The 24,666-nt window shown below is 35.7% G+C and overlaps 1 protein-coding gene across 3 annotated transcripts in view; it reads left to right on the plus strand.

Annotated features, from left to right (window-relative positions):
* KPNA5 (karyopherin subunit alpha 5) overlaps nt 1-24,666 on the plus strand; it is a 49,754-nt gene that overhangs the window by 17,854 nt on the left and 7,234 nt on the right. For all 3 annotated transcript variants that reach the window (XM_045499375.1, XM_045499377.1, XM_045499376.1), the window contains exons 8-13: nt 4,839-4,938; nt 11,091-11,254; nt 13,608-13,686; nt 15,296-15,421; nt 16,015-16,142; nt 19,129-19,307. In XM_045499375.1, coding sequence (XP_045355331.1) covers nt 4,839-4,938; nt 11,091-11,254; nt 13,608-13,686; nt 15,296-15,421; nt 16,015-16,142; nt 19,129-19,307 — 776 coding nt within the window. The remainder of the gene's footprint in view (nt 1-4,838; nt 4,939-11,090; nt 11,255-13,607; nt 13,687-15,295; nt 15,422-16,014; nt 16,143-19,128; nt 19,308-24,666) is intronic.

Raw genomic sequence — 24,666 nt, forward strand, 5'->3', positions numbered from 1 at the left:
AATTACAAATCAAAACTACTACCTTTTATATTAACCTATATAGTTATTTTTAGCAGTGTTTTTTTTCTTCTGGTTTTGAGTTACTGTTTACTGTGCTTTCAGTTTTAGTTACTTTTGTAAAGCAAATCTACTAGAGATGAATTTTCTCAGCTTTTGTTGTACAGGGAATCTTTTACTCTTTGATTCTTTTGAAGGATAGTTTTACATGATATAGAATTCTTGCAGGATATAGAATTCTTAGTTGACAGATTTTTTTTTTTTTTTTTTTTTTTTTTTCAGCAGATTAAATATAAATCTCATTGCCTTCTGTCCTCCATGGATTTTGATGAGAATTTAGCTGCTGGTCTTAATGAGGAGTTCCTAGTTAGACAAAACAAAGTCAAGCCCCCTGCATCAGTCCTGCAGCCAGCACTCACACAGATCAAAACGGACAGACACAATTTCTCGGAAACACGTCTCTTTAGCTCTATTTTTAGAACCAGGAACTCACAGTGGGAGCTCTAGCTTTCTTCTTCAAGACTGTTGCCAGGGAGTGCCTGGGTGGCTCAGTTGGCTCAGCTGAAGCCTCTGACTTCAGCTCAGGTCATGATCTGTCAGTTTGTGGGTTTGAGCCCCACCTCAGGCTCTGTGCTGACAGCTTGCTCAGAGCCTGGAGGCTGCTCCGGATTCTTTCTCCCTTTCTCTCTGCCCCTCCCCTGCTCAACTCTGTCTCTGTCTCTCTCAAAAATAAATAAACATTAAAAAAAAATGTAAGAAAGACTGCTGCCAGAGTGGGGAGGGAGTTGGGCAAGGGTAAATTATGCTGTTTAAAGCCCACCACATTTTAGCCCTTACCTATTTAAAAGTTTTCTTTGTAAACTTTTGACTGTTTTCAAGAGTTCTTTTTTTTTAAATATGAAATTTATTGTCAAATTGGTTTCCATACAACACCCAGTGCTCATCCCAACAGGTGCCCTCCTCAATGCCCATCACCCACTTTCCCCTCCCTCCCACCCCACATCAACCCTCAGTTTATTCTCAGTTTTTAAGAGTGTCTTATGGTTTGCCTCCTTCCCTCTCTAACTTTTTTTTCCCTTCCCCTCCCCCATGGTCTTCTGTTAAGTTTCTCAGGATCCACATAAGAGTGAAAACATACGGTATCTGTCTTTCTCTGTATGACTTATTTCACTTAGCATAACACTCTCCAGTTGCATCCACGTTGCTACAAAAGGCCAGATTTCATTCTTTCTCATTGCCAAGTAGTATTCCATTATATATGTAAACCACAATTTCTTTATCCATTCATCAGTTGATGGACATTTAGGCTCTTTCCATAATTTGGCTATTGTTGAGAGTGCTGCTGTAAACATTGGGGTACAAGTGCCCCTATGCATCAGCACTCCTATAAATTCCTAGCAGTATCCCTTGGGTAAATTCCTAGCAGTCATAAGATGGATCTATTTTTAATTTTTGAGGAATATCCACACTGTTTCCAGAGTGGCTGCACCAGTTTTCATTCCCACCAACAGTGCAAGAGGGTTCCTGTTTCTCCACATCCTCTCTAGCATCTATAGTCTCCTGATTTGTTCATTTTAGCCACTCTGACTGGCGTGAGGTGATATCTGAGTGTGGTTTTGATTTGTATTTCCCTGATGAGGAGTGACGTTGAGCATCTTTTCATGTGCCTGTTGGCCATCTGGATGTCTTCTTTAGAGAAGTGTCTATTCATGTCTTCTGCCCATTTCTTCACTGGATTATTTGTTTTTCGGGTATGGAGTTTGGTGAGCTCTTTATAGATTTTTGGATACTAGCCCTTTGTCTGATATGTCATTTGCAAATATCTTTTCCCATTCTGTCGGTTGCCTTTTAGTTTTGTTGATTGTTTCCTTTGCAGTGCAGAAGCTTTTTATCTTCACGAGGTCCCAGTAGTTCATTTTTGCTTTTAATTCCCTTGCCTTTGGAGATGTGTCAAGTAAATTGCTGCGGCTGAGGTCAAGGAGGTTTTTTCCTGCTTTCTCCCCTAGGGTTTTGATGGTTTCCTGTCTCAAATTCAGGTCCTTCATCCATTTTGAGTTTATTTTTGTGAATGGTGTAAGAAAGTGGTCTAGTTTCATTCGTCTGCATGTTGCTGTCCAGTTCTCCCAGCACCATTTGTTAAAGAGACTGTCTTTTTTCCATTGGATACTCTTTCCTGCTTTGTTAAACATTAGTTTGCCATACATTTGTGGGTCCAATTCTATTCCATTGGTCTATGTGTCTGTTTTTGTGCCAGTACCATGCTGTCTTGATGATTACAGCTTTGTAGTAGAGGCTAAAGTCTGGGATTGTGATGCTTCCTGCTTTGGTCTTCTTCAAAATTACTTTGGCTATTTGGGGCCTTTTGTGGTTCCATACAAATTTTGGGATTGCTTGTTCTAGCTTCGAGAAGAATGCTGGTGCAATTTTGATTGGGATTGCATTGAATGTGTAGATAGCTTTGGGTAGTATTGACACTTTGACAACATTTATTCTTCCAATCCATGAGCACGGAATGTTTTTCCCATTTCTTTATATCTTCTTCAATTTCCTTCATAAGCTTTCTATAGTTTTCAGCATACAAATCTTGTACATCTTTGGTTAGGTTTATTCCTAGATATTTTATGCTTCTAGGTGCAATTGTGAATGGGATCAGTTTCTTTATTTGTCTTTCTGTTGCTTCATTATTAGTGTATAAGAATGCAACTGATTTCTGTACATTAATTTTGTATCCTGCGACTTTGCTGAATTCATGTATCTGTTCTAGCAGACTTTTGGTGGAATCTGTCGGGTTTTCCACATATAGTATCATGTCACCTGCAAAAAGTGAAAGGTTGACTTCATCTTTGCCAATTTTGATGCCTTTGATTTCCTTTTGTTGTCTGATTGCTGATGCTAGAACTTCCAACACTATGTTAAACAACAGCAGTGAGAGTGGGCATCCCTGTCGTGTTCCTGATCTCAGGAGGAAAGCTCTCAGTTTTTCCCCATTGAGGATGATATTAGCTGTGGGCTTTTCATAAATGGCTTTTATGATGTTTAAGTGTGTTTCTTCTATCCTGACTTTCTCGAGGGTTTTTATTAAGAAAGGATGCTGAATTTTGTCAAAAGCTTTTCTGCCTCGATTGACAGGATCATATGGTTCTTATCTTATTAATGTGATGTATCACGTTGATTGATTTACGAATGTTGAACCAGCCCTGCAGCCCAGGAATGAATCCCACTTGATCATGGTGAATAATTTTATGTGCTGTTGAATTCAATTTGCTAGTATCTCGTTGAGAATTTTTGCATCCATATTCATCAGGGATATTGGCTTATAGTTCTCTTTTTTTTTCTGGGTCTCTGTCTGGTTTGGGAATCAAAGTAATGCTGGCTTCATAGAATGAGTCTGGAAGTTTTCCTTCCCTTTCTATTTTTTGGAACAGTTTGAGAAGGATAGGTGTTATCTCTGCTTTAAATGTCTGGTAGAATTCCCCAGGGAAGCCATCTGGTCCTGGACTCTTATTTGTTGGGAGATTTTTAATAACTGATTCAATTTCCTCACTGGTTATGGGTCTATTCAAATTTTCTATTTCTTCCCGTTTGAGTTTTGGAAGTTTGTGGGTGCTTAGGAATTTGTCCATTTCTTCCAGGTTGTCCAGTTTGTTGGCATATAATTTTTCATAGTATTCCCTGATAATTGCTTGTATTTCTGAGGGATTGGTTGTAATAATTCCATTTTCATTCATGATTTTATCTATTTGGGTCATCTCCCTTTTCTTTTTGAGAAGCCTGGCTAGAGGTTTATCAATTTTGTTTATTTTTTCAAAAAACCAACTCTTGGTTTCATTGATCTGCTCTACAGTTTTTTTAGATTCTATATTGTTTATTTCTGCTCTGATCTTGAGTGTTTCTCTTCTTGTGCTGGGTTTGGAGTGTCTTTGCTGTTTTGCTTCTATTTCCTTTAGGTGTGCTGTTAGATTTTGTATTTGGGATTTCTTTTTTTTTTTTTAATGTTTATTTTGAGAGAGAGTGCTTGCAAATGGGGGAGGGGCAGAGAGGGAGAGAGAATCCCAAGCAGGCTCAGCACTGCAATGCCCACTAGGGGTTAGGCTCCATCTCACTGATTGTGAGTTCATGACCTGAGCGGAAACCCCAAGAGTTGGATGCTTAAGTGACTTAGCCACCCAGGTGCCCCTGTCTTCAAGAGTTCTGATAAAGTTGATTCTGACAAAGTTTGCAGATTTTTTTGTTGTTGTTTATATATTTTTTTCTAGTGGGGGACAAGCTGCAAAAGTTACCTTCTCTACCATTTTTGCTCATGTCACTACAGAATAGAGGTTTTTTTTTTTTAAACCTAGTTTCTGTATAGCTGTGGCAGGTTGCAGATCAAATATACTGAGAGACAATCTATTCAGAACAAAACATCTCTTCTCAGTAGCTGATCTGCATTTGATTTGACCCTGTGTACATACCTTGCTTCCTAAAAGTATAATGTATTATTTTCATGGTAAAAAAAAAAGTAATCTAATACTCTTTTTAAAGTATGTAGAAATGAGTCAGTTTTCCATGACACCCTTTATTTTGACATGTTTTATGTCTTGTAAAAATCTATTCAGATCATAGATTCCAATTTTTAAAAGTAAAGTGGTGATATATATTTTTATTTCTGGGGATATAATTATTTTTAAAATTCCCCTTTCCTAGTTTACCACTTGGGTTTGACTACCTTATGAAATATATTGCGATTTTTATACTTTATGATACAAAATAGTTAAAGAGAAAAAATGAATGTAAAGTGACAATTTTCTTTTCTTTTTTTTCTTTCTTTCTTTCTTTCTTTTTTTTTTTTTTTTTGGCAGGTTGTTAACAAATTCAAACAGACTAACAACAACCAGAAATGCTGTATGGGCCCTCTCAAATTTATGTAGAGGGAAAAACCCTCCTCCAAACTTTAGTAAGGTATGAATAAAATATACAAATTAAGGAATCTATCTATATAAATGTTTAAATCTCCTTATAATAGATTTTTAGAGATTGAAGGAAACATTATGCCTTTTTTTTGGTAATTATTTTCTTTATTGACCAGACAATATTGAGATATACAGTGGAAAAGAAGTTTCCCTTCTGCTCTTACTTTACCTCATAATTGCCCCTCAGCAACCATTGTCACTTTGTCACTTGATGTTTATGTACGTTAATGTTGATTTTAGAAATCCACTAGTCTAGTTCTTTTCATTTATAGGAAATTGAAGCCCCTAAAAAGGTAAAGGTAATTCATCCAGGTCTACTCTTAGTTGTAAAATCTGAAAAGTAATTAGTCCATGGTGGCTTCTGCTTTCCCAGTGTACTTTTTATCTGTTTAGAATATCTTTTTCCCCACCTCCTCATATTCTGCTAAAAGAGTAGATTATTAATAAATTCCCAATCTAGTTCTATTGTCTTACCAATAAGATGCTGTTAAAAAAATAGAATGTAGGTAAATTTCTGGGCTATCATTATACTTCTTCTGAATTCAGTGTTAATTAAAGAGGAACAAGAGCTCAAAATCTGGTGTGGATTTAGTGATAACGTTTCTGGGGGCAAAAAATAATAAATTCCGTATTCAAAAATATGCATGAATTAGTATGCCTTCTCATTTATGCTTTAACCGTTCCAGTTTTAAAAATGGATGATTTGGCCACATTTCATGTGAACTGCCAACACGACTTTAAAATCTCATTGGTACCATGATTCTGTTGATCTTTCTCCACACCCCATAGCATGTTATGGGTTCAATCATAGTTCATAAAATTCTTATACTACCATCTATGATTATTCTATTCCATGTTTGTTGACAAGTGCATAATATGACTAAAGAGCTAGTTTAAAGCATTGTAAAGTATGCTAAAAGGAGGAACAAAATTATTATTTTCATCAGAAATTTGGTTTAATAGATACATATATTCGAAAAGTTTTGCATAAGTTGTACCACAGCTCCTCGAGGAAGCATATAAAACATTATAAAACAATGTTGCAACAATGGTCTTATTCAGTATAAAAGGATTTTTTATAATTTTCACTTTAATAGTGAAAGAAGAAATGAGTATTTGGACTGTGTATAATACAAGGAAAAGAATATTATGTGGTACACAAGTACCCCTCAAACAGCCTTAAAAAAAAACCTATATAAAAAAGCTGATTATTTGGCATGATCATTATAGAATTGGAAGGAAAGAAAATGTTCATATTTTATCTAAGGAGATGATAAGGGTCCATTCAACTGATGGTGGTGAATCTTTCACCAGCTATTTATATGTTTAGACTTGCATGTAGAATTTGCTTGCTAATTATATTTATGGTTTTAGCAATCATAGTAATCTATTTTACCTCTTAAAAATGCTATTTTAATTGAGATTTTACTCCGTGAACTTTGGTTTATGAATTGCTTTTCATTTTAAATTTCTTTCTTTAAAATACATTCCTTTTAAGCGTTTGGGGTTTTGTTGCCTTCCTCTGCTTTTAAAATAGTGTGCATCTGTATGTGTATATTTTTAAATAATAATTATGAGATAGTTGTAAATATATAATTAGTTTAAAATGCTGTTTGATTTTTTCTTTTTCCTTATTAGTAACAGTGTTGGGCTATTTTTTAAAATATATATTTATTTATTTTTGAGAGAGAGAAGGAAAGAGAGTGCACAAATGGGATAGGGGCAGAGAGGGAGAGACAGAATCCCAAGCGGCTCAAACTCATGAACCATGAGATCATGACCTGAGCTTAAATCAAGAGTCAGCTGCTTAACCTACTGAGCCATCCAGGTGCCCCTTAAAATATATTTTATATGTATATATATATATGTGTATGTGCATATTTCCCATTTCATCTTATAATGTATTCAAAAAAACATGTATTCAAGAGTTGAGATTTAATAAAATTAGTAGTTTTTACTGTTTCTACAAGTTAATTCTTAAATGAAACTGGGGTTCTCTCCCCTTCTAAGTATGTGGAGGTAAAAAATTCAAAGATCAGTGGTACATTTTGGTACTACTGCCTTGATTTATACTGAAGTACTGATAGTTTTACCCACCATTGCTTTTGTAGCTTTAGTACAAATGTCAACAAAGTGAAAAAGACCCATTATGTGTTAGAATAATTATGAGAATGGTTTTGGCATTAAAGAGCCCCCTGAAAGTTTCAGGAATCCTCCAGGGGTCCATGGACCACACTTTGAGAACCATTGGCCTACAACTTAATGCTTAGTATCTGCTTAATATGTACCTAATTCCCTTTTCTTCCTTAAATGCTTGCTTATAAATCACCTTTTCCATGAGCTCTACTCTGATTACTGTATATAATAATGTAATCTGTCACTGCCTCCAGCCACTGACTTCCACATTTTAATCTAATTTTTTTCCTCAGCATCCTTTAACATAGTATGTGTTTTTAAAATTTTTTACATATATTAATTTAAAAAAATCTTCCATTAAAATATAAACTCCTTAGAGTTAGGAATCTTTGTCTCTTCTTGTTTACTTATATATCCCAAGCTTATAGTGTAATTCACGTTAAAAGGGCTTAAGACTTTTGTTGCGTACATTTTCTGTGATTTTTCTATGAGAGATTTTTCCTGTATCGTTGACTTTTTTTGAAATTTTTATTTTTACAATCATATTTTATATTTTCAAGATTTTTTTGGTTTTGTTTTCTGCTCATTTTTATATAGACTTCTTCTATAAGCTTCTTTTATGGACCTAGCAAATTATGCATCTGTGAGGATTTACGGTTTTTTTGAGCTTTTTTTTTTTCTGGTGTCTCTGTTTTTTTGTATGTTTTTGTTTTGTTTATGGTTTGTTTGTCTTAGTCTCATTTTTACTGGGGGATCTCCTCATTTAACTGGTGGTCTTGGGTACTCTGGACATACTCAGGAAGCAGGCAGTAAAAGCTAAATGGAAAATGGGTAGATAGGTGGGTGTTTAGACTCATCATTTCATGGACTTCATTACAGAGTAATTGGACAGCAAAACCATGTTTTCTCTGAGGAACTCCAAATTTCAGTATGCTTTCTGAGATCATACTGTCTCCAGAGACGATTTTCCAGTCTCCTGCTGGAAAGTAAATAGATTGGGTTGAGGTGTGGTATATAGATAATACTACTGGAGATGTGAGAATTGGGTATTGGAAGAGGGCTAGAGGATTTCTTCAGTCAGTATGTAAACTTTTACTCTGGAATTTCTGATCCTGTGCTTTATTTCAACCTTGTCCATGCCTGATACCCCAAAGTTCGGTTTCTGTAGTTCACTTTTTGTTGTTCAGCTTCTCCTTAAAATAAACCTCTAGTCTTTGGTAGCATTGAGAATATTAGACACCTACCTATGTGGTAGGGACCCAGAGTCTAACCTGTTTCCCATTTAGATTTTTAAGCTCTTTCTGTTTTAACACTGTTCCTCTTCTGTGTTTCCTGTGATACCTGGTACCTCTGATTCTTGAGATCTTTGGGATGATAGTTGGATGATAAATTAGCTTTCTTTTTCTTCTTCTTTTTTTTTTTAAGCTTCCTTCTTATTGGTAGCTACCTCTCCAGGCATTGAGGTGCCACCTTTCCCTCCTCATTTATAATCGTGTCCCCAATATATTACGGGCAGGATTACTGATGTCCACTGCACTCCTCAGAGATAGAATTTGTATTTCTCTTTCTTCTTTTCCTTGTTCTGAGAAGACAGTGAATCAGAAATATTTTTATTTTGCTTCCTTTAAAAATATGTAGTACTTCACTGTTTTTTAAGTCAGTACAAAGTTATGGATTAGCTATGCTGAATTTTTTAACTCAAAAATTTATATTTGCTTTAAAAATAATTTACACATTTCTCTGTTCAAGGAAGAGAAGGTGGTTGGCAAGGGTGAAGGCATGATTGTTCAGGAAGGATCCAGTTGTGCAGATTTGTTTTACTAACAAACACATCTATTTTGTTTTTTTTTTTTAATTTTTTTTTTCAACGTTTTTATTTATTTTTTTTGGGGGGACAGAGAGAGACAGAGCATGAACGGGGGAGGGGCAGAGAGAGAGGGAGACACAGAATCGGAAACAGGCTCCAGGCTCTGAGCCATCAGCCCAGAGCCCGATGCGGGGCTCGAACTCACGGACCGCAAGATCGTGACCTGGCTGAAGTCGGACGCCTAACCGACTGTGCCACCCAGGCGCCCCAAACACATCTATTTTGTAAAGAAACTATTTCTTGTTCCGGGCCCTAGGGTCATCCTTACAGGAGACGGCCCAGCAGAGAAAATTGATAAGTATTTTTAGAAGGTTATAGTTTATGTCCTGGCAGTCTTTAAAATTGAGGTAAAGAGAATATTCATCTAAAATACTAGAGCATGAGGGGCATCTGGGTGGCTCAGTTGGTTAAGCGTTTGACTTCAGCTTAGGTCATGATCTCACGGTCCATGAGTTCGAGCTCCGTGTCTCGGGCTCTGTGCTGACAACTGGAGCCTGGAGCCTGCTTCGGATTTTGTGTCTCCTCTCTCTCTGTCTTTCCCCTGCGCTCTCTCTCTCTCTCTCTCTCTCTCAAAAAATAAGTAAACATTTAAAAAAAATTTTTAAATAAAAATAAAATACTAAGCATGAAAAAGCTATCATTACTCTTTTTTTTTGTAGCATATCTAAATTTAGCATACAGCCCTTTTCTGAGATAGAAGGGATACTTTAGGATGCTGATTAAAAAAAAAAAAAAAAAAAAAAAAAAAAAACCTTCAAGGACGCCTGGTGGCTCAGTTGGTTAAGTGTCTGACTCTTGATTTCAGCTCGGGTCATGATCTCACGGTTCATGAGTTAGAGCCCTGCATCGGGTCTCCGCCGTGACAGCCTGGAGCCTGCTTAGGATTCTTTCTCCCTCTCTCTGCCCCGCCCCTGTGTGTGTGTTTATGTGTGTGTGTACATGCATGCTCTCTCTCTCCTTCTCCCTCAAAAATAAACAAACATTTAAAAAAAAAAACTTTGGGGCGCCTGGGTGGCGCAGTCGGTTGGGCGTCCGACTTCAGCCAGGTCACGATCTCGCGGTCCGTGAGTTCGAGCCCCGCGTCGGGCTCTGGGCTGATGGCTCAGAGCCTGGAGCCTGTTTCCGATTCTGTGTCTCCCTCTCTCTCTGCCCCTCCCCCGTTCATGCTCTGTCTCTCTCTGTCCCAAAAATAAATAAACGTTGAAAAAAAAAATAATAAATAAAAAAACTTTAAGGAATATAGAATCAATATTGATCATGGCAATAAAAAGAGCCAACCAACATCTCAGTCTCAGTGCTTACTATATGCCAGCACTATTCTAAGATGCTATGTGTGTTCTTATAATTTAACAGGACTGTGTTAATTCCTATTTTATAAATGAAGAAAATGGGTTTCAGAGATGTTAGGTAATTTGCCCATGGTCACACAGCTAATGAATCTAGGTCTGTCTGACCTAAGAAAGGAAAGATCATAAATTTATCTAATTCAGCCTTTGTTTCACAGAATTGGAAACTGAGTTTCAGAGATGAAGTGATGTGCTCATTGCACAGCTAATTAGTTGGAATATTAATGCTAGAGGGCTTAAGTCTCTGGTGTGTGTGTGTGTGTGTGTGTGTGTGTGGAAGATTCAGGGTTTCATTACATTAAGAAGTAGAGTTTAGTAGTGACTTCCATTTAAAAACCTTTCAGATTTCTTTTTGTATTTTCTATACCTTTAATCCTCAACTGTTATTAGGTTTATTTCCAATAACGTATATATGATGAGCAGGTTGAGATTCATTTATGTTGTATGATATTCCATGATTATTATATTAGACACTTTCAACATTTTTACTTCCCTCTGTTTTGATATGCCTTTTTTGGGTGTGTATATGTATGATTTAAACATAGAGCATCTCAAATATGTATTTCATTACCCTAAAAAACTTTAAATTACCACATATCTTATTTAAGATTAATTGGAAATAATTATATGTTCATATATCTGATCATAATTTTAAAATAATAGAATGTGTTAATTTCGCTGGTACTTTTTTGTATTATTAAATTTTTGTTTTAAAATGAGTTTCTGCATTTGCCTAAGGAAACTTGGTCTTAGAGAAAATTGTTAAATATTGGCTCTTTTCTTTTCTTCCAGGTTTCACCTTGCTTAAATGTCTTGTCACGATTATTGTTTAGCAGTGACCCAGATGTATTAGCAGATGTGTGCTGGGCCCTTTCTTATCTCTCTGATGGACCCAATGATAAAATTCAAGCAGTCATTGATTCTGGAGTCTGTCGAAGATTGGTGGAACTTTTGATGTAACTATAATTTATGATAAATAATTGTATGATTATGTATTAAGTCTAGCAGTTAGAATAATGGCCTTGTAAATATCTCAAGAGTCACCATCTTCAGGAAGGATTAAAAAGCCATCAACCCCACTTTTCAGAACAGCTATAATGCTGAAAAGCTATAATGCTTAAATTTGCATCTCATATCCTCTAGTTGGAACTAATCATTTCATTAATATATTTCATTAATTTTAATCTCTTTATGAGTGGGAGGGATTTAATTCAGCAGGTATATATGGAATTCCTATTGCCTCTAGTGTTGTACAAGATATTGTTAATGAAGTATAGAACACAGTACTTGTTCTTACAGAACCTGTAATCTAGTTAATTGTTCATTACAATAGCTAACTTATGTAAAAGTCCATGTAATGAAAACATTTAGTATTTCACTTGTGTTAGTATTTCTCTTGCTGGGCTGTTATTGCTACCTTCTTTAAAAAGAATATATTTTTGGGGCGCCTGGGTGGCGCAGTCGGTTAAGCGTCCGACTTCAGCCAGGTCACGATCTCACGGTCCGTGAGTTTGAGCCCCGCGTCAGGCTCTGGGCTGATGGCTCAGAGCCTGGAGCCTGTTTCCGATTCTGTGTCTCCCTCTCTCTCTGCCCCTCCCCCGTTCATGCTCTGTCTCTCTCTGTCCCAAAAATAAATAAACGTTAAAAAAAAAAAATTTAAAAAAAAAAAATAAAAAAAAAATAAAAAGAATATATTTTCTATAAAAGAAGTTAAAAACTTGTAAGACAACTTGTTTTAAAAAGATAGTTTCTTGGAGTGGCTGGGTGGCTCAATTGGTTGAGCATCTGACTCTTGATTTCAGCTCTGATCATTATCCCAGGGTTGTGGGATCAAGCCCTTTGTTGGGCACTGTGCTGAGTTTGGAGCCTGCTTAGGATTCTTTCTCTCTCTTCCTCTGCCCCTCCCTTGCTTCCTCTCTTGCTCTAAAAAAAAAAAAAAAAAAAAAAAAATATATATATATATATATATATATATATATACATATATATATACACATATATATGTATGTATATATATAATTTTCAAGATGGTTTCTGTATCCTTTTTTTAAAAAAAGATTTACTATATTCCTTCCTTTTGTCAAAAAAACAAATAAGGCAGACAATACAAAGAAGAAAGGTCTGATAAGGCGTTGTGGCTTCAGTCTGAGGACAACATCTAATGGGGGTATCAGGGCTCAAGCTTGAGGGTGGCACCCATTAGACCAGAAGAGCAGGCAGGCTGGAGCAAGGTTTGGAGCCAACAAATGATGGATAACAGCCTAGCCAGATCAGAAGATTGGTCATGTGTGGGGAGATTATGATAAAAGAAGCCAGTTTCTTATTCTAAGAGAATGGAAATACAAATATGGAAGGGAGGAAAGCCAGAATAATCTTGTGGTATTAGATTAGAACTGGAGATTTGAATGTGAACTCATGGCTTTTAACATAAAGAGATAGATGTAGAAATAAATATGTGTGTGTGTGTGTGTGTGTGTGTGTGTGTGTGTGTGTGTGTGTGTTTATCCTCTTAAAGAGCCTGAGAGTAGAGATACATCTATATTGAAAAGCTGAACACATGAAATCTTGGTTTTTACTATTCTTCATTAACAAGAACCAAACTAACGTATTGAATAAAATAGGAGTCCATGAGTCCATACTAAAATAAGTAGGTAGATCAATAGATAAGGTAGAAAAGACATACAGTTGAAATAATGGTATTAGAAAATCATCATTGGCAACAATATGAATAATAATTCAAACAATACACATCAAGAAATGGTGAAAGTAGCGGTAAAAGTGGGATAAGGAATGGGATTTTACATAGTATAAAAATATATCCTCTCCAAAATATTAATTATAAAGGGAAAAACAGTAATGTTAACGAGGAGAAATCTGACAAACATCATCCTAATTGACTGGAGTTCTGCACCACTATTCTAGAAAAAACAGGTGTCAGATGCTATACTATGTAATGAAAAGACTATAGCATTTGTGATATCCCAGCTAAAAGTAGGTGATTTGTGTCTTAATCATGAGGATACATTGGAGGAAAAACAGATAACTGGCTTATGATCATCAAAAATGTCAAGATCATAAAGAAAAAAATAGGAACTTTTTTGTATTGAAAGAGACTAGAGACATGACAGCTGGGTGTAATACATAATCCTGGATTAGATTCTTTATTACAAAGGTGTTACTGGGGTAACTAGTGAAACTTGAATGGGATTTCTGGGTAAAGAGTATACAGGTATTTTTGTACTATTTTTGCATTTTTTGGGTAAATTTTAACTCATATATCATGTAAGTTGGTATTTTTATTATTTTTAGGCACAATGATTATAAAGTTGTATCACCTGCATTAAGAGCAGTTGGTAATATTGTGACTGGTGATGATATTCAAACACAGGTGAGTTCAGACTTTAAATTGTTAACATAATGGATTTTAAGAAATTTACCTAGTTTCATACTACTTGGTTACATATTAATCAAGACTTTAGCATTGCCACAACTATATAGACATCTACAATGTAATGGTAATAAGCATATTCTTGGTAATAAGTGATTAACCTCAAATACCTCTGTGTGAAAGCACTATCCTAGATATATATTGATGTAAAGAAGTATAAGATAGAAGGTAGGCTCTTGAGGGATTTATGATAAAATTGAGGAGAAAATACATATTAAAACAAAGTAAATTGCCCAAGTTTACTATATGTTTGATGAGAGCTGATTGGTCAGTAAATGCGATAAAAATTTTAAGAAGAGATCACTGTGCTGAGAAATCTTTGTAGATTCCATAACGGAGTTGTAATCAAATTGTATTTTAAAGATGGAGAAGAATTTAAGTAAACCAGAAGAGATTTATATGACCATAGGTACAGAAGTAGATGTGTGAGTTGTGTTTAAGAGACAGTAAGGTTGACTGGAAGAGGAACTATCAGGGAGAGAGTGATTGATTATAAACAGGTTAGAAGGGGATTGGTTAGAAATGGGAGGGCCTTTTTTAGTAGATTGAAGATCTAGATTATGAGAATGGAAGGAAACATTTCCCGGATTAGTAACTACATGTGTCTGTGTCTGTCTGTCTGTCTTTTGGAGAATGGTGACATACCAAAAAAAAGATGTGATGTCAAGATTACATCTGGGGCAGTCTTTTTTGAAGATAGGAACTTAAACTCTGTAACACATTCAGTTCTCCTTTACCACCATTAAATAAATTTTATTCTAATTTACATATTGTCTTTCAGTTTTAATTTATTCAAGTCCTATTTAGGTACTTACACATTAGTTATTAAATAGGCAATGCTTAGTAATTGATAGTTTCTAATTTGAAATAGCTCTTTAAATGAGAATGCCCTTTTAAACATACACTCTTCAGCAGAATTTTCATATACTGCTTCATGCATTTTTCACCAAGTAAAGTTAATGCAAATCATTGTGGGTATTTTGAAAATAGGAACACAATTATGCCATGGAATTAATGTAAAGAGACAAAGCAGAACATACTATTTTATAAAAGAAAAGTGGAATAAACATTTTAATGAAAAAAAATTACCTTATTGTATACGGTGAGGTTTTTTACATTTATAGAATCAGGTACTTTCGACCTGTTTGATTTTTTTTTTCCATCATTTCATTCGGTAAAACTAGGGGTCGGATACTGGCCAGTCACTAAATCTCTCTTCAAATTGTTGTATCAGTTGAACTCTTGAGTGTATTCCTAAACTTGAAGGGCACACCTCTGAATGTACTGCTAATTCGCATTTTGGTGGTTTGACAAGGGCACTTTCTGCACCTGCATTAGACCAGATTTGGCAACAAGGGAGAGTAGAAGATAGCAAAAACCTAAGTTTTACTTTGAAAGGAATCCCTTTTTTCCCAATTTAGTTTTTCAGAGTGGTTTTTATATTTCTAAATTATTAGTATATTTTTGTGTGGATGTTTTTCATTTGTTTTGTTTTTTTGTTATTGTTTTTGTCATAAAACTTTGTTTCCATTTCTGATTTTTGTTTTAGGTAATTTTGAATTGCTCTGCATTACCGTGTCTCTTACACTTGTTGAGTAGCCCAAAGGAATCAATCAGAAAAGAAGCCTGCTGGACTGTTTCTAATATCACTGCTGGAAATAGAGCTCAGATTCAGGTAAATACCTTTCAGATCTAAGAAAACAGCAAGATTTCATAAGTCAGTGTGGACAAGTCAGCATTTTACCAGTGATTTTTTTTTTTTTTTAGTGAGTTACTTAAAAAGATCTTGAAAAATATTTTAAAGAACATAGCCTTTTCTCCTCTAAAATAATAACATTAATTTGTAGGAGTCTAGTGAGGAATTGTGTGTGTGTGTGTGTGTGTGTGTGTGTGTGTGTGTGTGTATAAAATTGCCCACAGTGCTGGACACATATGGCTACTCTTTAAAAAGGATGGATTTATATTAGTTTTAAATAGGTAGTGATCTTCCTTTCTAAGCTTTTAAGTAGTGATTTATTAGGATCTTACCAAGCTTCTTGAGTCAAAAATTATCCATTTTGATAAATTATCCACCTTGTACTTCATCATATTTAAAATTAATATTCTGTTAATATATTCTCCAATCATGAAAGTTTGTTGAAAGATTAGAAAGATTATCAGAGGTATTTCCAAAAAGCCTGACATTTTAAAACCAATGAGTCTCTCCACTTACTAATATGTTTAAAACAGTATTTGCATTGATTATGCTGTATCATTTTTCATCCTCAGGCTGTTATAGATGCAAATATTTTTCCTGTTTTGATTGAGATTCTTCAGAAAGCAGAGTTTCGCACCAGAAAAGAAGCAGCTTGGGCTATAACTAATGCAACATCAGGAGGCACTCCAGAACAAGTAAGGTATGATAAAAACTTTTTTTGATATTTTTTAAAATGTCAGTAGAACTAAATGAAGTACTAAATACATTTTATTTGTTGATGAAACTAAAACATTATTTCTAAATCAGTTAGTAAGCATTTTAATGTGAAATGAAAGCATTTGTTACATTAGGTATATTCATTCACAGGTTTTTTTTTTTTTCATTAAAGGATAATAACACCATTCTCTTTGACAGACTGTATTTAAAAAATCAGAGATTAAAAATCTGAAAAAGAACAGTCTATATTAATTTGCAAATTTTTTTAGACCATTGAAGTCACATACATGTAACTTTATTATATAGAAATGGCTAATGAATTTGAGCATCCCTTATCTAAAATACCTTGAAATAGACATTTGTTTGTATAGTAATGTTCTCCTAACTGGTTATGAGCCTTATCTATGGATGGTATCTTTTATTTTTCATTACTAGTATTCTTTCTTTCTTTTTTATGATAACTTTTTGAATCTAAGCCTTTTATTGTTTATTTACTTATTTATTTTACTAACAACATAAATAGGTACTGTGGGCTTTGAAGTCAGGATGCTTTCAAATCCTGTTCCCTCAGTAAAAGTTGCATGACCTTGACAAAGTCATTTTACCTGTTTAATCCACAGTTTCTTAATTTTTTTTTAATTTAATTATTCATTTTGAGAGAGACAGCAAGCAGGGGACAGGCAGAGAGAGAGAGAGAGAGAGGATCCCAAGTAGGCTCTGCACTGTCAGCTTGGAGCCCAACATGGATGGGGCTGAATCCCACGAACTGTGAGATCAAGACCTAAGCCAAAAGCAAGAGTCAGACACTTAACTGACTGAGCCACCTAAGCACCCCAGTTTCTTCATTTTTTAAATGAATTTGATTAACAGATAGTACTTATGGTAGTATCTTGATAATTAAATGTAATTCATACATTTAAATGCTTAACATGGTGCTTAAACATTAAATTCTCTATTAAGATTAGCTGCTGTTATCATTACTATGTGTAATCATCACAGCTTTTACAATCAGAATTCTTGAGTTTCTTTTTGTCTTGTGCATTTCCCCCATAGCAAGGTTCTACTTTGCACTTGTCTAAAAGCCTAACTTCCTACAGAATCTTCTTATTCTATGGATTTGTCTGGAAACTCAGGACTTTTTAGGTTTCTTGAAGTGCCTATTTAGGAAGTATTTTCTAATTAGTATTTGATTTATTTCTTAATTTATAAAAGAAGTCAGGCTACTAGCTACTTTACAAATCACTGAGAAGGTTTTGTCTATTATTGCCTACACTTGTACTATATCTTGCTGTCTTAGATTTATATTTCTACATGTTGATAACATCTCTCCTTATTTTCCATTCTACTTGTTTCATTACATTTCCATTTCATTATGTTATGAATATAAGCAGTAATAAAACAAGATCTTTCCTTTGTTCTAGCTTGCATTTTTTATATACTAATATTATTTTTATGTGCTTTGGGTACCAAAGTTTGTTTGTTCACCTATAAATAGTTGTGTTTTTTCAGTTTATATTCATTATTATGTCGTCCATATGTAATTACTTAGATTTATTAGTGTGAATCAAGTGTCCAAACCAAGGTGATTATTTTTCTAACCATTTTCACCATTTCATTAATTCTACATATATGGGAAGAGATCTTAGATTAATTTCAGCATGCATACCACTAATATTTATTGAATATCTGATATTGCCAGTTGTTGTGCTACATCATTTCAGTTATTGAGTGTCAGGAGTGTATCAGATACTTTCATGTATTTTATGTCCTTTAACTTCATACCTCTATGAGATATTCATTCAACAAATATATTGATCAATTTTAGTATGGTATATGGCAAGTGAGTGCTCTAGTGAAGGTATATACTTTTTTTAAAAAATGAGAGTGGGGGGTGCCTGGGTGGCTCACTCGGTTAAGCGGCCGACTTCGGCTTAGGTCATGATCTCGCGGTCCGTGAGTTCAAGCCCCGCGTTGGGCTGTGTACTGACAGCTCAGAGCCTGGAGCCTGTTTCAGATTCTGTGTCTCCCTCTCTCTGACCCTCCCCCATTCATGCTCTGTCTCTGTCTCAAAAATAAATAAAACGTTAAAAAAAAAAAAAAAAAAAGAGAGAGTGGAAACTAACTTTATTGAATTCTTAACTGTATTTTTACAGCAACACTCTGAGCTTGGTACTGTTATTATCCCCATTTAAAGATGGGGAAACTGAGGCACAGAGCAGTCACTCAAAGTCACATAACTAATAAGGAGTGGATTTGGCCCTTGAAGTCATGCATTTCTGGCTTCTGCACATGCTTTTTTCCTTTATGCTTAGTGGATGTTTTGCCAAGTGAATAAATCAGTTACTTTATTTTATAGAGAATGGAAAAGAGCTAATAAAAACTAGAAAAGGACAAAGTATTAAAAAATGAGTGGAATAACTTTTGTGAATATTATATGTTAAAATTATTCACAACAGAGCCTGTTTTGCTCCTAGAAGCCTTCTGTGCTTCTGAAACACAGGAGATACCTTAGAACATCAGCTACAATTGTTTTTGTGGGAAATTTGATTTAAATGTCCCTTTTTCCTCTCCATTTCTGCATACTCCCATGCGACCCTGATATGTGTACATAGGCTCACCTTTAAAAAAAAGAAAAAAAAGCACCTTGAAGCCACTATTCTTAGTATTCATATTGCCATGCAAAAACAGACCCAAGTACCAACTTGCTTATGTGTATCTTTTTGTAATATTTGTAATATCATTTATGGCTAATTATGTTAAATGAGAATAGGAGAGTAAAAAGAAGTTTCAGGTTCCTATGTAGATGAATATTTAAATGTTTTCATGTTTGAGTTTATATATGAGTACTTTTCTTAATTGTTTATGTAACATTTCACTAAAGAATATTTTCCTATCATTGTTGTAAATATTTAAGTCTTTTTAAATTTTTTTTCCTCTACTTTTTTTTTTTTTTTTTAATTACTCTGAAGGTATTTGGTAGCCTTAGGTTGCATTAAACCCCTTTGTGACCTATTGACTGTTATGGATTCTAAAATAGTCCAAGTGGCTTTAAATGGACTTGAAAATATTCTACGTCTTGGAGAACAAGAATCTAAGCAAAATGGAATAGGCATTAATCCATACTGTGCTCTCATTGAAGAAGCATATGGTAAGCAATCAGTTCAAAATTTATCATTATAGTCAATTCTTTTTGTTTTTAATTGCTGTTTAACATTATGTTGGTTTTAGGTATACAAGATAATGATTCAATATTTGTATATGCTACAAAATGATTACCATAGTAAGTCTAGTTACCAACCATTATTGTACATAAGTATAAAGATTTTTTTTTTGTATTTATGAAGTGTATAATTTATTTCATTGTTCCTGACATTTAGAAAAATAAACCCTGTTTCTATTCCTTTTTTTTTTTTTAATATATGAAATTTATTGCCAAATTGGTTTCCATACAACACCCAGTGCCCATCCCCAAAGGTGCCCTCCTCAATACCCATCACCCACCCTCCCCTCCCTCCCACCCCCCATCAACCCTCAGTTTGTTCTCAGTTTTTAACAGTCTCTTGTGCTTTGGCTGTCTCCCACTCTAACCTCTTTTTTTTTTTTTTTTTTTCCTTCCCCTCCCCCATGGGTTTCTGTTAAGTTTCTCAGGATCCACACAAGAGTGAAACCATATGGTATCTGTCTTTCTCTGCATGGCTTATTTCACTTAGCATCACACTCTCCAGTTCCATCCAAGTTGCTACAAAAGGCCATATTTCATTTTTTCTCATTGCCACGTAGTATTCCATTGTGTATATAAACCACAATTTCTTTATCCATTCATCAGTTGATGGACATTTAGGCTCTTTCCATAATTTGGCTATTGTTGAGAGTGCCGCTATGAACATTGGGGTACAAGTGCCCCTATGCATCAGTACTCCTGTATCCCTTGGATAAATTCCTAGCAGTGCTATTGCTGGGTCATAGGGTAGGTCTAGTTTTAATTTTCTGAGGAACCTCCACACTGCTTTCAGAGCGGCTGCACCAATTTGCATTCCCACCAACAGTGCAAGAGGGTTCCTGTTTCTCCACATCCTCTCCAGCATCTATAGTCTCCTGATTTGTTCATTTTGGCCACTCTGACTGGCGTGAGGTGATATGTGAGTGTGGTTTTGATTTGTATTTCCCTGATAAGGAGCGACGTTGAACATCTTTTCATGTGCCTGTTGGCCATCTGGATGTCTTCTTTAGAGAAGTGTCTATTCATGTCTTCTGCCCATTTCTTCACTGGGTTATTTGTTTTTCGGGTGTGGAGTTTGGTGAGCTCTTTATAGATTTTGGATACTAGCCCTTTGTCCGAGATGTCATTTGCAAATATCTATTCCCATTCCGTTGGTTGCCTTTTAGTTTTGTTGGTTGTTTCCTTTGCTGTGCAGAAGCTTTTTATCTTCATAAGGTCCCAGTAATTCACTTTTGCTTTTAACTCCCTTGCCTTTGGGGATGCGTAGAGTAAGAGATTACTACGGCTGAGGTCAGAGAGGTCTTTTCCTGCTTTCTCCTCTAAGGTTTTGATGGTTTCCTGTCTCACATTCAGGTCCTTTATCCATTTTGAGTTTATTTTTGTGAATGGTGTGAGAAAGTGGTCTAGTTTCAACCTTCTGCATGTTGCTGTCCAGTTCTCCCAGCACCATTTGTTAAAGAGGCTGTCTTTTTTCCATTGGATGTTCTTTCCTGCTTTGTCAAAGATGAGTTGGCCATACGTTTGTGGGTCTATTTCTGGGGTTTCTATTCTATTCCATTGGTCTATGTGTCTGTTTTTGTGCCAATACCATGCTGTCTTGATGATGACAGCTTTGTAGTAGAGGCTAAAGTCTGGGATTGTGATGCCTCCTGCTTTGGTCTTCTTCTTCAAAATTCCTTTGGCTATTCGGGGCCTTTTGTGGTTCCATATGAATTTTAGGATGGCTTGTTCTAGTTTCGAGAAGAATGCTGGTGCAATTTTGATTGGGATTGCATTGAATGTGTAGATAGCTTTGGGTAGTATTGACATTTTGACAATATTTATTTTTCCAATCCATAAGCAGGGAATGTCTTTCCATTTCTTTAAATCTTCTTCAATTACCTTCATAAGCTTTCTATAGTTTTCAGCATACAGATCCTTTACATCTTTGGTTCGATTTATTCCTAGGTATTTTATGCTTCTTGGTGCAATTGTGAATGGGATCAGTTTCTTTATTTGTCTTTCTGTTGCTTCATTGTTAGTGTATAAGAATGCAACTGATTTCTGTACATTAATTTTGTATCCTGCATCTTTGCTGAATTCATGTATCAGTTCTAGCAGACTTTTGGTGGAGTCTATCGGATTTTCCATGTATAATATCATGTCATCTGCAAAAAGCGAAGGCTTGACTTCATCTTTGCCAATTTTGATGCCTTTGATTTCCTTTTGTTGTCTGATTGCTGAAGCTAGAACTTCCAGCACTTTGTTAAACAACAGTGGTGAGAGTGGGCATCCCTGTCATGTTCCTGATCTCAGGGAAAAAGCTCTCAGTTTTTCCCCGTTGAGGATGATGTTAGCTGTGGGCTTTTCATAAATGGCTTTTATGATGTTTAAGTATGTTCCTTCTATCCCGACTTTCTCAAGGGTTTTTATTAAGAACGGGTGCTGGATTTTGTCAAAGCCCTTTTCTGCATCGATTGACAGGATCATATGGTTCTTCTCTTTTTTTTTGTTAATGTGATGTATCACGTTGATTGATTTGCGAATGTTGAACCAGCCCTGCATCCCAGGAATGAATCCCACTTGATCATGGTGAGTAATTCTTTTTATATGCCGTTGAATTCGATTTGCTAGTATCTTACTGAGAATTTTTGCATCCATATTCATCAGGGATATTGGCCTGTAGTTCTCTTTTTTTACCGGGTCTCTGTCTGGTTTAGGAATCAAAGTAATACTGGCTTCATAGAATGAGTCTGGAAGTTTTCCCTCCCTTTCTATTTCTTGGAATAGCTTGAGAAGGATAGGTATTACCTCTGCTTTAAACGTCTGGTAGAACTCCCCTGGGAAGCCATCTGGTCCTGGACTCTTATTTGTTGGGAGATTTTTGATAACCGATTCAATTTCTTCGCTGGTGATGGGTCTGTTCAAGCTTTCTATTTCCTCCTGATTGAGTTTTGGAAGAGTGTAGGTGTTTAGGAATTTGTCCATCTCTTCCAGGTTGTCCAATTTGTTGGCATATAATTTTTCATAGTATTCCCTGATAATTGTTTGTATCTCTGAGGGATTGGTTGTAATAATTCCATTTTCATTCATGATTTTATCTATTTGGGTCATCTCCCTTTTCTTTTCGAGAAGCCTGGCTAGAGGTTTGTCAATTGTGTTTATTTTTTCAAAAAACCAACTCTTGGTTTCGTTGATCTGCTCTACAGTTTTTTTAGATTCTATATTGTTTATTTCTGCTCTGATCTTTATTATTTCTCTTCTTCTGCTGGGTTTAGGCTGCCTTTGCTGTTCTGCTTCTATTTCCTTTAGGTGTGCTGTTAGATTTTGTATTTGGGATTTTTCTTGTTTCTTGAGATAGGCCTGGATTGCAATGTATTTTCCTCTCAGGACTGCCTTCGCTGTGTCCCAAAGCGTTTGGATTGTTGTATTTTTATTTTCGTTTGTTTCCATATATTTTTTAATTTCTTCTCTAATTGCCTGGTTGACCCACTCATTCGTTAGTAGGGTGTTCTGTAACCTCCATGCTTTTGGAGGTTTTCCAGACTTTTTTCTGTGGTTGATTTCAAGCTTCATAGCATTGTGGTCTGAAAGTATGCATGGTATAATTTCAATTCTTGTAAACTTATGAAGGGCTGTTTTGTGACCCAGTATATGATCTATCTTGGAGAATGTTCCATGTGCACTCGAGAAGAAAGTATATTCTGTTGCTTTGGGATGCAGAGTTCTAAATATATCTGTCAAGTCCATCTGATCCAATGTCTCATTCAGGGCCCTTGTTTCTTTATTGACCGTGTGTCTAGATGATCTATCCATTTCTGTAAGTGGGGTGTTAAAGTCCCCTGCAATTACCACATTCTTATCAATAAGGTTGCTTATGTTTATGAGTAATTGTTTTATATATTTGGGGGCTCCGGTATTCGGCGCATAGATATTTATAATTGTTAGCTCTTCCTGATGGATAGACCCTGTAATTATTATATAATGCCCTTCTTCATCTCTTGTTACAGCCTTTAATTTGAAGTCTAGTTTGTCTGATATAAGTATGGCTACTCCAGCTTTCTTTTGGCCTCCAGTAGCATGATAAATAGTCCTCCATCCCCTCACTCTCAATCTAAAGGTGTCCTCAGGTCTAAAATGAGTCTCTTGTAGACAGCAGATAGATGGGTCTTGTTTTTTTATCCATTCTGATACCCTATGTCTTTTGGTTGGCTCATTTAATCCATTTACATTCAGTGTTATTATAGAAAGATACGGGTTTAGAGTCATTGTGATGTCTGTATGTTTTATTCTTGTAGTGATGTCTCTGGTACTTTGTCTCACAGGATCCCCCTTAGGATCTCTTGTAGGGCTGGTTTAGTGGTGACAAATTCCTTCAGTTTTTGTTTGTTTGGGAAGACCTTTATCTCTCCTTCTATTCTAAATGACAGACTTGCTGGATAAAGGATTCTCGGCTGCATATTTTTGCTGTGTAGCATACTGAAAATCTCGTGCCAATCCTTTCTGGCCTGCCAGGTTTCAAAAGAGAGATCAGTCATGAGTCTTATAGGTCTCCCTTTATATGTGAGGGCACGTTTACCTCTTGCTGCTTTCAGAATTTTCTCTTTATCCTTGTATTTTGCCAGTTTCACTATGATATGTCGTGCAGAGGATCGATTTAAGTTACGTCTGAAGGGAGTTCTCTGTGCCTCTTGGATTTCAATGCCTTTTTCCTTCCCCAATTCAGGGAAGTTCTCAGCTATTATTTCTTCAAGTACCCCTTCAGCACCTTTCCCTCTCTCTTCCTCCTCTGGGATACCAATTATGCATATATTATTTCTTTTTAGTGTATCACTTAGTTCTCTAATTTTCCCCTCATACTCCTGGATTTTTTTATCTCTCTTTTTCTCAGTTTCCTCTTTTTCCATAACTTTATCTTCTAGTTCACCTATTCTCTCCTCTGCCTCTTCAATCCGAGCCGTGGTGGTTTCCATTTTGTTTTGCATTTCGTTTAAAGCGTTTTTCAGCTCCTCGTGACTGTTCCTTAGTCCCTTGATCTCTGTAGGAAGAGATTCTCTGCTGTCCTCTATACTGTTTTCAAGCCCAGTGATTAATTTTATGACTATTATTCTAAATTCACTTTCTGTTATATTATTTAAATCCTTTTTGATCAGTTCATTAGCTGTTGTTATTTCCTGGAGATTCTTCTGAGGGGAATTCTTCCGTTTGGTCATTTTGGATAGTCCCTAGAGTGGTGAGGACCTGCAGGGCACTTCCCCTGTGCTGTGGTGTATAACTGGAGTTGGTGGGCGGGGCCGCAGTCAGTCCT

This window comes from Leopardus geoffroyi, chromosome B2, assembly GCF_018350155.1.
Source record: "Leopardus geoffroyi isolate Oge1 chromosome B2, O.geoffroyi_Oge1_pat1.0, whole genome shotgun sequence".
Classification (NCBI taxonomy): domain Eukaryota; kingdom Metazoa; phylum Chordata; class Mammalia; order Carnivora; family Felidae; genus Leopardus; species Leopardus geoffroyi.